This window comes from Microtus oregoni, unplaced genomic scaffold (genome assembly GCF_018167655.1).
Source record: "Microtus oregoni isolate MIOR12 unplaced genomic scaffold, Mior012 000019F_ref0000042, whole genome shotgun sequence".
Lineage (NCBI taxonomy): Eukaryota > Metazoa > Chordata > Mammalia > Rodentia > Cricetidae > Microtus > Microtus oregoni.
In genome coordinates, this window is record NW_024543078.1 from 11,948,161 (window position 1) to 11,964,651 (window position 16,491).

General features: G+C 39.0%; 2 protein-coding genes across 9 annotated transcripts in view; one reads left to right on the forward strand and one right to left on the reverse strand.

Annotated features, from left to right (window-relative positions):
• Positions 1-16,491, forward strand: part of Ccdc88a (coiled-coil domain containing 88A) — a 167,459-nt gene that overhangs the window by 22,157 nt on the left and 128,811 nt on the right. The gene's annotated exons all lie outside the window — the stretch shown is intronic.
• LOC121459855 (60S ribosomal protein L26-like) lies at positions 5,107-5,620 on the reverse strand. The gene has a single exon (XM_041669930.1). It carries the CDS (start codon positions 5,605-5,607, stop codon positions 5,170-5,172), a length of 438 nt encoding a protein of 145 aa, XP_041525864.1. The 5' UTR covers positions 5,608-5,620; the 3' UTR covers positions 5,107-5,169.

Genomic DNA, 16,491 nt, shown 5'->3' on the forward strand with positions numbered 1-16,491 from the left:
GATTATTCTTAGGAAATATAACAGGAAACTCTCCATATTAACATGGAGGGATTGGAGAAAACCCTGACAGAGTGAAGTCCTGGGCGAATGTGTGGTGTTAATGAGAGCTGGCCACGTTAATGACCTGTAGCCTCAGACCCATGGAGGAATGGCACAGCCTTCCTCTTTCCTCTGGTCCACTTGTGGATGTTGACAGTGTGTGTAGAAAATGTCTTCCATGGTTTTCTCCCCTTGAATCTTTATGACCTAAAGACTACAGACTGGCTAAACTCTGCTTTCTTGTTTATCTGTATGTAATAACTTTTATCTCTTGTTCTGCCGTATGCAGTATCCTGCCTCTCTGTTCAAATCCATGCTGAGTGGGAGTGCTGAGACTTCTCCAGCTAGAGCCCAGCCTACCAGCTTTCTGCCTGTGTATCTCTGTCTGCCTGTCTTTTTCTTCATTCCCTTGTTGCTCCCAGTTATATTTATCCTGACAGTCAGGCTATATAACATTGGACATGGCATTAACATATTAAAAGAAAAGGATCAGACTAGATTTTAAAAATAGACCTGTACTTGGAAGTTGGGTATATCATTAACTCTTTAATGAGTGGTATTGAGGTAATTGGAGAAAAGCTACAAATTTTCTTCAGGAACTTTTAAGACTGATTAATAGACAGCCCTTATATAGTGATAGGGTGAGCAGGCCTGCTTTTCATCCCACCCAGCTCCCGCATGGCTACCTTTACACCCAAAATAACAACATGAAAACTGTATTCATTTAAACACTGCCTGGCCCGTTAGCTCTAACCTCTTATTGGCTAATTCTCACATCTTGATTAACCCATTTCTAATAATCTGTGTAGCACCACGAGGGGGTGGCTTACTGGGAAAGATTCAGCATGTCTGACCTGGCAGCTGGCTCCATCGCATCTCTGACCCAGAGAGGAGAGTCATGGCGATTGTCTCACTTCCGTCTTCCTCCCAGCATTCTGTTCTGTCTACTCCTCCCACCTATGGGCTGGCCTATCAAATGGCCAAGGCAGTTTCTTTATTAACCAATGAAATCAACACAAAACAGAAGACCCTCCCACATCACCCTTACGAATTAGTTTCGCATGATTGCTAAAGAACGTTACACAAAATTTAAGTGATTGTATACATATAGTGAGTATTCTGCTATCAAGTGTATTGGTTACTTTTTGTTATTCTGTTATTCAAGGAAGGAAATATTTCTCTTAATTTATGGTTTCAGAGAGTTCTGTTCATGTTTGGTCCCATGGCAGTGGAGGTATGTTGCAGAGGGTAGCTGTTTATATGTTGGAGGCTCAGGAAGCAGAGAAGTAAACCAAGTAATGGCCAGGGATAATCCATGTGAAAGGACATGCCCCTATTGACAGACTTCTCCAGCGAGGTCCCACCTCCCAGAGTTTTCAAAACCTCCTAAATAGCATAATTAACTGGGAATTAAGTATTCAAAATATGAGCTGTGGGGAATGGGGGACACTTCAGATTCAAACTGTGACATTTAGCCCCCAGTAGCACATGATCATCTCATAATGAAAAATGCATCTAATTCTTAAATATTCAACTTTGTTCAAAAAGCCTTGTGTTCAAAATCTCCTCTAAGACTCAAGGCAAATGCCCACAAAAAGATACAAAAGTAGGAGAAAGGCTTGTTGGGAAGAGTGTTTCCTAAATTGATTTCTTTATTTCATTCACTTGCTTTATTTGAGTCCTCTGTGTGCTCAGTTGATTATCCCCTTGTGTGTGTGTGTGTGTGTGTGTGTGTATACACACACGGTGCACTTATGGTAAGCAGAAGACAACTTTTGGGAGTCCTTTCCTTCCTTCTACCATGTATTCCAGGGATCAAACTTGGGTCAGGTTTGACAGAATATGCTTTTTTGGGCTGAGCAATCTCGTTGGTCTCTCAGTGATCTTTTTTAGACTTATTTGATGTATGAGAGTATTTGTCTACACATACATACATATACCGTGTATATGTCTGGTGCCTGCAGAAGTCAGAAGAGGGCATTGACATCAGGTTCCCTGGACTTGAGTTACAGATGGTTGTGAATCACCCCTCTGGGAAATCAAATCTGGGTTTTCTGCAAGAACGTCAACTGCTCTTAACCATTGAACCATCTCTCCAGCCCCTCGGTGATCTTTTTTTTTTTTTTTTTTATAAAGTAAGGATTTGAAATTATTTTTTTTCACGTTCCAGCTAGCTTACTTTCTGGGATTTCTAGTATTTAGGTGTTAGGAACTTGTGGAGAAGTTATTGTGTGTCATTGTCTCATTTTTTTTTGTTTCTTTGTTTATTTTTGAGTCTCTGTATCAACATTTTAGTAATAAAAAGGGAATGGGAAGTGATATAAATAAAGGTATAAATAATTAGAGTAAAATGTATGAGTTGTACATAAGAGAAGCAGTAAAGAAAGTGTTACAGAATAGTTGAAGAGAAAGAAACAGTAATAAATACCTTTTCACACATGATATAAATTAAAACTCAACCTAACAAAGTACAAAAGTACATGACTAAAACATAAAAATGAAGCCAGGTGCGGTGGCACATGCCTTTAATCCCAGCACTCAGGAGGCACAGTGAGGCTGATCTTTGTGAGTTCGAAGCCAGCCTGGTCTACAAAGCTTGTTCCTGGACGACCAGGGCTGCTACAGACAAACTCTGTCTTGAAAAACAAAACAAAAGAAAACAAACAAACAACAAAAGAGAGTAATAAAATGAAGTAGCCAGTCCTGTAACCTTGGCCTTTACTCCTTTCTAGTTAGGTGAGAGGGTTTCATCCTATGAACTTGTCTTTTTTTTTTTTTTTATCAGATCTCTACAGATGTGTGAGATGTGGAGAGGCTGCTATTTGCAGTAATTCAAGCAAGGGTTTATTACTAAAATTCCACTTTTGCCTGAATTTTCCTATCTGAAATAATTTTTTTGAAGCATGTTCTTTTCATGCTAAGGTTCTGAAAGGGCATGGAGTGCTAGCTCACCTATGTTTAAATGTGTTGAGAGGTTATTTCCCAGGCTGCTGCTGCTCCCCCTGGATACTGTACCCTGAGACGCCTGGAACTTGTTCAGACAATGGTGGAGGTGATTGGGAGACAGGGCATTGTCTTCTCTGGTGACTATTTCCTGGACAACTTGAGAAGCTTTACTTCACTAACACCACATTTCTGTCTCCACAGCTTCCTCTGCTCCAGCAATTTCTTTATATATAGCCTGGTGCTAGTCTCTGATTGTCTCTGTAGCCTGGAGTGGGTGTCATGGTGCCTGGACGAACATTTCTCTGCCATCTATCTACTGCTGACTCCGGCTTGGCACATGCTGCATGGTGTTGCTAGGCGCCAGTTGGCTGCTGCTGTGTGAAGAAATACCCATCTATGCTTATTACTATTTTTTGGCTCTCTTTCTCTTTTTAAAAATTAGTTATTCTTGTTTTATGAGTATTTGCCTGCATGTGTTTGTGCATCGTGTGTGTCATTGCACACAGAAGCCTGTGTCAGATCAGTTGGAGCTGGACTTAGGTTGTGAGGCACTGTGTGAGTGTTGGGGATTGAAATAGAGTCATATAGGAGAGCAGCAAGTGCCATCTCTCCAGCCCTGTCATTTGGAGTTTTGTTTTGTTTTGTTTTTGAAAAGATCCATTCTCACTGGGGTAAGATGAAATCTAGCTTTAATTTGCCTGATGAATAAGAATATTGAACATTTAAAAGTATTTATTACCCATTAATATTTCTTTTTGTTTTTGAAATTTAAAAAATAGTATTTGTGTGTCTGTGTATTAGTGTGTGCACGTGTGTGCCCTTGAAGGCCAGAGAAGGTATCAGATACCTTGGACCTAGCCACCCAGTGTGGGTACTGGGAGGGGAATTGAGTCCTTTTTAGAAGAGCAGCAAGTGCTCTTAGCTGCAGAGATATCGCTCTAACTCCATTTATACTTCTTGTTTTGAGAATTGTTTGTTCAGTTTCGTAGCCCCTTTCTTTTTGTGTGTGTGTGTGGAATTCTATTTTTTTTAGTTGAAAATAATTTTTTCATGCAATATATTCTCATCACAGTTTCCCCTTCTTCATCTCCTTTCTGATTCTTTCCACATCCCCAGCCATCAAACTCCATGCAGTCTTACTCTCTCTTTAAAAAACAGGCAAATAAAATAACAATAAAAGGAAAAAATTAAAAATCTACAAAAATAATGACAAACACACATACTCACAAACACAAAATCTGAAATTTTAATATATAACGAAAAGACCAATTAGAATTTTAAAAAATACACTAACAAAGCATTAGAAGGCAAAAATGAAGTCCCCAAAAATACAATTGAGTTCTGTTTGTGTTGGCCATTTCTGTTGGCTATAGTGCCTGCCCAGAAGTGTAGTTTGTATGCCCAATTGTGCTCCTTTGAATGCAGATACCAGTTGAAGATAGATTATTAGTTTGGGGTGGGAGCTTGTGTCGACTTCCCCGTCTGTCTTAGATCTGTGCAGGCTCTGTGCATACTGCTACAGTCTCTATGAATTCATGTGTGCCAGACCTGTTGTGTCTGGAAGCTACTGTTTCCTTGTGTTATCCATCCCCTCTGGTTCTTACATTTGTTCTGCCTCTTCTTCCACATAGCTCCCTGAGTCTTGAGGGGAGGGACTTGATGAAGACATCCCATTTAGGACTGAATGTTTCAAGGTTCTCACTCTGCACATTGTTCAGCTGTGAGTCTCTGTATTAATTCCCTTCTACTGCGGGAGAAAGCTTCTCTGATGCTGGCTGAGGAGGCACTGATCTATGGGTATAGCAAAATGTTGCTAAGAGCCATTTTATTGAAATGTTCCTTTAGCAGAACAATAGTATCTGCTTTTCTTCTAGGTTCGTGGCCTATCTAGTCTCAGGTTTTTGACCACGTAAGCAGTATCGGGCATGGTTCCATCTCATGAATTGGACCTTAATTTTTTTTATTGGGTTGTTTGTTTCCTTGATGTTTTAGGTCTTTTTGAGTTTTTGCGTGTGTTCTGGAGGATTAATCTTCATATTAATCCTCCATTAGATATATGTGGCAAATATTTTCTCCTCTTCTATAAGTTGCCTCTTCAATCAGTGTAGTGATACTTTATGGTTTTTTTTTTTTTTTTTTTTTTTTTACTCAAGCAGTCTTTAATGAAAACTGTATGAGACGCCCCTACTCCTGCATCTTCTCAATCGTTTCTTCCTTGTATTTGCCCTTCTCCTTTCCTACTTGTCGAGACTTGGCTTTCCTTTCCAGGATCTTCTTTCGGTCTTTGTCCAGCTTTAGTCTGGTGATCACCACCTTGCTGGGGTGGATGCCCACGTGGACAGTTGTGCCATTAGCCTTTTCCCGCTGCACCCGTTCAATGTAGATGACGTATTTCTTCCTGTACACTTGGACCACTTTGCCAATCTGCTGGCCTTTGTAGTGTCCCCGGACAACCTGAACTTCGTCATCCTTTCGAATGGGCATTGAGCGAACATTGTACTTCTGTCTCAGCTCTTTGGAAAGTGGGGAAGACATGATCTTCCTCCGAATGTGAGAAGGTGCATTGAAATGCCGTTTGCAGTTCTTGCTCCGGTCAGAAGTCACAAAGGGATTGAACTTCATTTTGGCGGCTGCGATCCAGCGATGGCCGCGAGAGGAAAGAGCGATACTTTATGTTTTAACAAACAAAACTTGCCTGAAGATCAGAGTGCAGAGCTAAGCCACTAGAGGCCAAATGGTGGTGGCTCATACCTTTAATCCCAGTATTTGGGAGTCCCACACCTTTAATCCCAGCTTTAGGGAGGTGGAGACATGAAGGGATAAGGCTGGTTGGAAAGAGGAACCTAAGGTGGGAGGAGACAGGAGCTCAAATGTAGTCTGAGGCAGCAGTCGGACACAGACAGTATGAGGATGTAGTCAGAAGATGCGTTCTGAAGAGGCAGTCTGAGGATAAGATTGCCTCTTTGATCTGAGCTTTGGTAGAGGTAAGAACTCTAGTGACTGGCCACACTGCTTCTCTGATCTCTCAGCTTTCACCCCATAATATCTGACTCTGGTATTTTTATTCAGAACAATTAGAATTTGTGCTATAACTCAGTTGACAGTTTCCTTTACAGAAACTTTAAAAATACTATTTAATTTTATGTGTGGATATTTATTTAATTTTTGTGTTTCACTTACGTGTGTGTATGTGCACAGCATGTGTTCTTGGTGCCTGTGGAGACCAGAAGAGTATGTTGTTTCTCCTGGGGTTGGAGTGAAGGGTCATTGTGAGACTCCATGTGGGTGCTGGAAACCAAACCCAGGTTCTCTTCAAGAGCAGCAAGTGCTCTTAATTGCTGAGCCATTTCTCCAGGTCCCAGGAACTTAACTTCATGTAATCCCTTTAATCAGTTTTTGGCCATATTTCCTGAGCTACTTATGTCTTATTTATGAAGTCCTTATCTGTGCCTACATCTTGTAGTATATTCCCTACTTTTTCTTGTAGCATTTTCAGAGTTCAGGTTTTCTCTTGAGGTCCTTAATCCATTTGGAGGTTTGCATACAGTGAGAGATGGATACAGTTTCATTCTTACATGTAGAGGTCCAGTTTAACAAATATCATTTTTTGAAAAGACTTAATTCAAAGTGCACTTTGGCTTCTATGTAACAATTAATCAGGTAGTTGTGGTTGCATGGATTTATATCTGGTAGGTTCTCTGTTGTTTCCCATTGATCTGTGTTTCTGTGTTTGTGCTAATATCATGCTCTTTTTATGAAATGAACTTTAAGATTTTTTTTATATTTCTGTCAAGAATGGGGTGGTAGTACTGTTTGCAATTACATTGAATATGTAGATTGCTTTAGTTAGAATAGCTATTTTTATATTACTTTTGCCCATCCATGAGTGTGGAGTCCTTCCATCTTCTAGGCCAGTGGTACTCATCCTTCCTAATGTGTGACCCTTGAATACACTTTATCATGTTGTGGTGACTCCCAGCCTAAAATTTTTTTTTGTTACTACCTCATAACTGTAATTTTGCTACTACAACTCTCTATTTTCCAATGGTTTTAGGTGACCCTGTAAACGAGTCATTCTGACACACAGCCCCAGGGGAGGGGTTTACGACCCACAAGTTGAGAACTGCACACTACTTACTGTTCCAAAATTTTTATTGTACAAGTCTTTAACTTTTTGGATTAAGTTTTTTCCAGGTTTTTCTGTTTGTTGTTTTGTTTTTTAGGTTACTGTGAACAGGATCGTTTCCTCAGTTTCTTTCACAGTATGTTTGTCACTGATATATAGAAAGGCTACTGATTTTGTTTGTTAATATTGTATCATGCCACTTTGCTGAACGTGAGTAACAACTGTAGGAGTTTGCTTCGGGATCTTTTATGTATAGAATCCTATCTATATTGTGACTTCTCGTCCATTTGTGCCCCTTATATATACTATATACTTGTTCAGAATTATTGCTCTAGTAAGATTTAGGGCATAATGTTGAAAAGTAGTGGAGAGAGTGGACATCTTTGTTTTGTTGATGGTTTTAATGGAATGCTTTTGAGTTTTTCTTCATGTAGCATGATGTTTGTTGACTATGAACTTGCATGCACCATTGTTATGTTGAGATGTTTTCCCTGCATTTGTAGTCTCTCTGGTACTTTTATTATGAAAGGGTGTTAGAATCATTTTTGGCGGAGGCCAAAGAGGCTCTTTTGCATCTACTGAGATGATCATGTGATTCTGTTCATGGGTCCATTTATGTGGTGGATTATGTTTATTGATTACAGTTGTTGAGCAATACTTGCATTTGTGGAATGAAATGACTTCATCATGGTTGATGATCTTTTTGCATATTTTTTGAGACAGGGTTTCACTGTGTGGAATTCATGGAAATTCGCCTTCCTTTGATTCATGAGTACTAGGATTAAAGGCATGTTTCCACCATGCCTATTTGATATGTTCTTGAATCTTCTTTGTAAGTGATAAGGAATTTTGCATCTGCATTTGTCAGGGAGATTGCTTATAATTTTGGTTGTGTCTTTATCTGGTTTTGCTATTAGTCTAATACTGGCTTCGTTAAGAGAATTTGAAAGCATTTCTTCTATTTCTAGTAAATGTAATAATTCAGGAAGCATTAGTGTTAGTTCTTTACAGGTGTGGTAAAATTCTGTGGTGAATCCATCTGGTCCCAGGACTGTTTTAGTCAGTAGGTCTTTTATTGCTGCTTCAGTCTAGTTTGTGGTAGATCTGTTTAATATTTTTCTAAATCTTTTCTTGATTAACTTAGTCGGTCATGTGCATTTAGAAACTCATCAATTTCTTTTAGATTTTCCAACTTGATGGACTATAAGTTTTTAAAGGATGTCCATGAGACTGGATTTCATTGGCAACAGATATAGTGTCTCTCTATTTGCCCCTAATCTTGTTAATTTGGGTCTTTTCTCTCATGGTTTATTTGTCTAAGGGTTTATCAATAATTTCTAATTTATTTATTTCTACCCTGATCTTACTTAGTTTATTCTATCACCTAGTTTTGAGTTTAGTTTGTTCTTGTTTTTTAAGGCCTTGAGAATACACACCTTTAAGTTGTTTATTTGAGACTTTTCTGAAGACTTCTCTGATTTTGTGATCTGGGAATTTAGAGCTGTGAATTCTCTGGACCTTTTGTGTGTGTGTGTGTGTGTGTGTGTGTGTGTGTCCCACACACACTGTTGATTTTTAGCTCTATATCCTTGGTAAGATAGACTGCATAGAATTACTTTTATTTTCCTGTATGTTGAGATAGCTTTGTGTCCTAGTATGTGGCTAGTATTAGAACCTCATGGGTTGCTGAGAAGGATGTCTGGTCTGCAGTATTGAGTTGAATGTTCTATATATGTGTTAGTTCTATTTGATATATAGTATCATTTAGCTCCATTTTTTCTCTATTCATTTTTTGCTTGAAGACCTGTCTTGATAACTGTCTTGGACTTAATGTGTGATTTTTTTTTTGTTTTTGTTTTTCGAGACAAGGTTTCTCTGTAGCTTTGGAGCCTATCCTGGAACTAGCTCTTGTAGACCAGGCTGGCCTTGAACTCACAGAGATCTTCCTGCCTCTGCCTCCCGAGTGCTTGGATTAAAGGTGTGTGCCACCACCGCGTGGCTAATGTTTGATTTTTAAATCAATCTTTGTTTTATGAAATTGGGTACATATTGTAAAAAGAGGGCCCACTAGTGCATCCTGGCCACCCTGCTAGCTTAGCTCTGAAATAACCACACAGAAATTGTATTCATTAAAACACTGCTTGGCCCATTAGCTCTAGTTTCTTATTGACTACTTCTTTTTTTCTTTCTTTCTTTCTTTCTTTCTTTTTGGATTTTCAAGACAGCATTTGGTGCCTGTTCTGGAACTAGCTCTTGTAGACCAGGCTGGCCTCGAACTCACCAAGATCCTCCTGCCTCTGCCTCCCAAGTGCTGGGATTAAAGGTGTGTGCCACCACTGCCCAGCTTTGTTGGCTAATTCTTTGTTTATTTATTTATTTTGTTTTTTTCGAGACAGGGTTTCTCTGTAGCTTTGGAGCCTGTTCTGGAACTAGCTCTTGTAGACCAGACTGGCCTCAAACTCACTAAGATCTGCCTGCCTCTGCCTCTGCCTCTCAAGTGCTGGAATTAAAGGTGTGCACCATCTTAATTTAACCCATTTCTATTCATCTGTATATTGCCACATGGCAGTGGCTTACTGGGAAAGATTCTAACTGGCGTCTGTCTCAGGCAGAGGATCCATGACTTCTCCCTGACTCTGCTTTCTTCTTCCCAGCATTCAGTTCTGTTTTCCCTGCCTACCTAAGTTCTGCCCTATCAAAAGACTAAGGCAGTTTCTTTATTCATTAACCAATGAAAGCAACACATAAACAAAAGGACCTCCAACACCAGGTACACCTGTGTTTTGTATGATTGTTTAGAATAATAATGTCCTCTTGATAGATTGTTTTCCTTATTTTCATCACTTCTAATTTGTGTTGGTCTATTTTATCATATATCAAGTAGTGACTCCTGCTTATTTTCTGGTTTCATTTAGTTTGAACACCTTTGTCCATCTTTCTTTCAAAGATATTGTCTAATTTTGGTGGCAAGATAGTTTGCTTGGAGGCAAGACAAAGGATCCTGTGTACTGCTCCAATAATTCAAGTTTGTGTGTTTTGATGGGGAAGTTGAGTCTCTTGCTATTCAGTTATTGAAAGGTTTGTATTAATTCTTTTCATTTTGTTGTTTTTCTTAGTCTTTACTTGCTTAACAACTGTCTTATTACCGTTATTCTTTCTGTGTCACTTCTTAGATTTAATCAGACTCTTACGTTTGATGCATTCCCTCCATTATTCTTTGTAGAGAGCTGGCTTAGTCCTTTCTTATCAATTACTGTACCCTGCTTTTTTTCATGGGAAGTTTCTTTCTTCCTTTGTGACAGGTAGTTCTTCTGGCAATAGTAATCAGATTTGGCATCTTTGAAATTTCAGGACTTGAAGTACATTGCTTCAGCTCTTCTGGATTTTTAGTTTCCTTTGAAAAGTCAGCTGTTAATCTGACGGACTTGCCTTGGTTCTGTGTATTTTTTGTTTTAAGCATGGCATAGTTTGCCTTGGTGAAGGGGTGTTCTTTCTGGTTCTGTTTGGTGTTCTGTAGGCCTCTTGTACCTGGATTGGCATCTCTTTACTTATATCTAGAAATTTTTCTTCTATGAATTTTTTTCTTAAAATACTTGCTATGGATTTAACATAGACTTATTCTCTTATGTTCACACTTTTTAAACTTCGCTTTTTCATAATATCCTACAAATCTTGTATGGTCTGTTGCTGTATTTAAAAAAATGTTATTGACTTTAAGAAATAGTCTCATCTCTTTACCTTATTCTCAAGTCCTGTTAGATGTCCTGTATTTATTCTTTTTTTACTATTTGCTCTCAGGGGGCCCCACCACCCAACTCCCAAATAAATACATGGAATCTTACTAATGCCTGGCCTTAGCTTGACATGTTTCTTGCCAACTTTTCTTAAATTATCCTGACTACTTTTTGTCTCTGGGCTTTTACCTTTCTCTATTCTATGTGTCTTTCTTTACTTATTACTGTATGGCTTTCTGTGTAGCTGGGTGGCTGACCCCTGATGTCTTCTCACCTTCATTTCCTGTTCCTTGATCCTCTCTTCCCAGATTTCTCCTCCTATTCTTTCTGCCAGCCAGCCCAACCTAGCCTTTCTCCTGCCAGTTACAGTTCATTCAGCTCTTAGACGAATCAGGTGTTTTAGACAGGCAAAGCAGCACAGCTTTGCATCATTTTATAAATATTCCACAGGATAAACAAATGTGACACATCTTAAAATAATATTTCACAACAGTGTCCTGTGTAGGATATTAGTCCTCTATATGATCAATTCTGTTATTTGGCCTTAGGTTTTTAATTGAGTTTTTCATTGCAATTTGTTATTTCTTCTGTATATCTATTTTTTTGTTGAATTCCGTTGTATCCTGTGTTGACTTCCTATTTATTTCATTCATCTGTTTTTTTATTTCTTTTTAAGGCGATTGTTTGAATTTGTTCAAACATTTATACATGTCATGGGGAGCCTGTTACTATGGGGTTGTTGATTTTTTTCTTCTCTCATACAATACATCCTGATTGCTTCCTCCCCTCCCCTCCCCTACATCCCTTCTTCTGATCCACTGCTCCTCCATTTCCTTTCAGAAAAGAGCAGGCCTCCCAGTGTTATCAGCCCAACTTGGCATAACAAGGTACAATAAAAGTAGGCATAAACCCTCATATCAAAGCTGGATGAAGAAGCAGGCAAAAGAATCAGAGACACCTGAGCTAAACAACCACAGTATGTGTGCGAGGGCCTATGTGCAGGTCCATGCAGGCTCCATGATTGTTGCTGCAGTCTCTGTGAGCCCCCAATGAGCCCTGCTTGGTTGCTTCTGTGGGCTGTTTTCTCCTGGTATCTTTGAACTCTTTGGCTCCTATAAACCCCTATCCCCACTCCCATTTTTGGAGGATTCCCTTGCCAAATGCTTGTTTGTGGGTCTCAGTATCTGTTCCCATCTGCTGCCGGATGAAGCCTCTCTGATGATGATTGGTTTAAGCACTAATCCATCAGTATAGCAGAATATCATTGGAAATCATTTCATTGACTTTTTTTTTTGTCAGTTGTGTTTGGTTATACCCCAGGTCTCTGGGTAATCCAGCTTCCTGATCCTGGCCATCTGGGTAGTGTCCACATAGTCTCCCTCTCATGGCTTGTGCCTCAGGTTATACCAGTCATTTGTTGACCACTCCCTCAAGTTCTGAGCCAGCATTGCCCCAGCGCATCTTGTGGGCAGGACAGGTTGTCGGTCATAAGTTTTGTGGGTAGGTTGGTGTCCCAGTTCCACCACTGGGAACCGTGCCTGGTTACAGATGGCCTGTTCAGGTTCCATATCCTCCTTCACTAGGAGTCCTCACTAGGGTCACCCTCATAGGTTCTAGGAAATTCTACTGTACTAGGTTTCTGCATTACCCGGAAATGCCCGTCATCTCCCCATACTCTCCTCCTCTGTTCCTCCCCCCCCTCCCCCACCTGATTCCTCTAGTTCCCATCCCCACCTGCCCCCAGTGCACTCACAAAATCTATTCTATTACCCCTTCCCAGTGAGAACCATGATCCCCAGACCTCTCTTCTTTATCTAAGTTCTCTGGGTCTGTGGATAGTAATGGATTACCCTTTAATAATAGCTACCTAATGTCTACTTATAAGTGAGTACATATCATGTTTGTCTTTCTGGGTCTGGGTTGCCTCTCTCAGGATGATTTTTTTTCTAGTCCAACCATTTGCCTGCACATTTCATTGATGTGGGAGTGTCATATATCATTCTGTTGATTTCATTGGTTAAGTAATAAAGAAACTGCTTGGCCCTGATAGGTTAAAACATAGGTGGGTGGAGTAAACAGAACAGAATGCTGGGAGGAAGAGGAAGTGAGCTCAGAGGCCATGTTCCCCTCTCCCGGACAGACGCGATGAAGCTCTGACTCAGGATGGACGTAGGCTAGAATCTTCCCGGTAAGCGCACCTTAGGGTGCTACATACATTATTAGAAATAGGCTAGTCCAGGTGCGAGAGTTAGCCGAGAAGAGGCTAGATATAATGGGCCAAGCAGTGTTTAAAAGAATACAATTTGTGTGTTGTTATTTCTGGTGTAAAGCTAGCCATGCGGGAGCCGTGCGGGACGAAAAGCAGGCCCGCAGCTCCCACAACATTTCATAATGTCATTTTTTGACATCTAAGCAATATTCCATTGTGTAAATGTACCACATTTTCATTATTTGTTCTTCAGTTGAGGAATAACTAAGTTGTTTCCAGTTTCTGGCTATTATGAAAGCCTCTAAGCACATAATTGAGCAAGTGCTCTTGTGGTAGCTTCTTTTGGGTATTTGCTCAGTAGTGGTATAGCTGGATCTTGAAGTATGTGGATTCCCAGTTTTCTGAGGAACCACCTCATTGATTTCCATAGTGACCGTACAAGTTTGCACTTCCACCAGCAATGGAAGAGTGTTCCCCTTGCTGCACAACCTTGCTAGTGTTAGCGGTCACTTGTGTTTTTCATCTTAGTCATTCTGACAGGTGTTTTGATTTACATTTTCCTGATGGCTAAGGATGTTGAACATTACCTAAGTGTTTCACAGTTATTAGAGATTTTTCTAACAAGAATTCTCTGTTTAACTCTGTATCCCCTTTTATTTTTTTTAAACTAGGTTGTTTTTTTTGTTCATATCTAGTTTCTTGAGTTCCTTATATATTTTGGATATTAGCCCTCTGTCAGATGTGGAGTTGGTGAAGATTTTGTCCCATTCTTTAGGCTGCCATTTTTATCTTATTGAAGGTGTCCTTTGCCTTACAGAAGCTTTTCAGTTTTGTGAGGTCCCTTCATTAATTGTTGATCTTAGTGCCTGTACTATCAGTGTTCTGTTTAGGAAGTTGTGTTCCGTGCTGATACCTTCCAGGCTATTCCCTAATTTTTTTTCTGTCCAGTTTAGTGTGTCTCATTTAATATTGAGATACATGATCCACGTAGTCTTGAATTTTTTGCAGGGTATTAAATATGGGTCTATTTGCATTCTTTTACATGCAGACATCCAGTTAGATCAGCACTATTTGTTGAACATGCTTTGGCCTCTTTATCAAAAACTCAGGTGACCTTGTAGTGATGCACAGATTAATAGAGATGGGTTGATTTAGGATTTAAGATCTAGCTAGAAATAAGCTTAAACTGTTGACCAAACAGCATTGCAATTAAAAATAAAAAAACAAAAAATCAGGTGTCCATATGTGCATGAATGTATGTCTGGGTCTTTGATTGGATTCCATTGATCAACATTCTGCTTCTTTTATGCTGATACCCTGTGGTTTTTATTACTATAGCTCTGTAGTACAACTTGAAGTCAGGGACAGCCATACCCCTGGATGTTCTTTTATTGTTCAGGATTGTTTTCGCTGTCCTGGAGTTGAGCATTGTTCTTTCAAGGTCTGTAAAGAATTGTGTTGGAATTTTGATGGTGATTGAATGGAATCTGTAGATTGCTTTTGGTAGGATGGCCATTTTTACTGTGTTGATTCTACCAATCCATTGAGCGTGGGAGATCTTTCTGTTTTCTGATATCCTATTTAGTTTTGTTTTTCTTCAAATCCTTGAAGTTCTTGTCATATGGGTCTTTCATTAGGTTAGAGTTAGACTAAGGTATTTTATATTGTTTTTGGCTATTGTGAAGAGTGTTGTTTCCCTGATTTCTTTCTCAGTCTTTCCGTCATCTGTTTATAGGAGGGATACTGATTTTCTTTTGAGTTAATCTTGTGACCAGCCACATCACGGAAGGTGTTTATCAGCGATAGAAATTCCCTAGTAGAATTTTTGAGGTTGCTTATGAATACTATCCTATCTTTTGCAAATAGTGATACTTTGACTTCTTCCTTTCTAATTTGTATCCCCTTGATCTTCTTCAACTGTCTTATTGCTCTAGATAGAACTTCCAGAACTATATTGAATAGATCTGGAGAGAGTGGACAGAATTGTCATGTCCCTGATTTTAGTGGAATTGCTTTGAGTTTCTCTTCATTAGATTTGATGTTGTCTATAGGGTTCCTGTAAATTGCCTTTATTATATTGAGGTATGTCCTTTGTATTCTTACTCTCTCCAAGACTTTTATCATGAAGGGATACTGGATTTTGTCTGAGGCATTTTTGGCATCTAGTGAGATGATCATTTGTTTTGTTTTTTCTTTCAGTTTGTTTAGATGGTGGATTATATTGACAGGTTTTCATTTATTGAATCATCCCTGCATCTCTGAAATGAAGCCTACTTGATCATGGTAGATAATCTTTTGGATTTATTCTTGGATTCAGTTTGCGAATATTTCATTGAGTATTTTTGCATCTGTATTCATGGGGGAAAAATGGTCTGTAATTCTGGTTGTTTTTTTTTTTTAATCTTTTTGTGGTTTGGGTATGGGGTGACTGTGACCTCATAAAATGAATCTGGCAATGTTCCTTCTCTTTCTGTTTTGTGGAATAATTTAAAAAGTATTGGCATTAATTCTTCTTTTCACACTGGAACTATCAGGCCCTGAACTTTTTTGTTGGGCTTTTTTTTTTAATGACTGCTTCTATATATTAGGGGTTATTGATCTATTTAAGTTGTTTATCTGGTCTTGATTTAACTTTGGTAAGTGGTATCTATTGAGAAAATTGTTCATTTCTTTTAGATTTTCCAATTTTGTGGAGTACAGGTTTTTGAAGTATGACCTGATGGTTCTTTGCATTTCCTGTGTGTCTGTTGTTATGGTACTCTTTTCATTTCTGATTTTGTTAGTTTGGATATTCTCTTCATCTTTTAGTTAGTTGAGTATAGTAATCTGGACAGGCATCTGTGGTCCCTTAGAGCCTGCAGGGCATCTGTCCAGGCCATTCTGGCTTTTAGAGTCTTTATTGAGAAGTTGTGTATAATTCTAATAGGTTTGCCTTTATATGTTACTTGTCTTTTTTCCCTTTCAACTTTTAATATTCTTTTTCTGTTCTGTATGTTTAGTGTTTTAATTATTATGTGGCAAGGTGTCTTTCTTTTCTGGTTCAATCTTTTTGGTGTTCTTATTCTTTTATAGGTCATGTCCTTCTTTAGGATAGAGAAATTTTCTTCTATGATTTTGTTGAAAATATTTTCTGGGCCTTTGAGCTGGAATTCTCCTTCTATTCTGATTACTCTTTTTTTGTTGTTTTTAAAAGTTTGTTTGTTTATTATGTATACAGCGTTCTGCCTACATATATCCCTACAGACCAGAAGAGGGCACCAGATTTCATTACAGATGCTTGTGAGCCACCATGTGGTTGCTGGGAATTAAACTCAGGACCTCTGGAAGAAAAGTCAGTGCTCTTAACCTTTTAGCTATCTCTCCAGCTCCTATTTCTATTACTCTTTTTTTTAACTTTTTTTTTATTGAGAAAAGGAGAAAAAAACAAATTTCCTCCT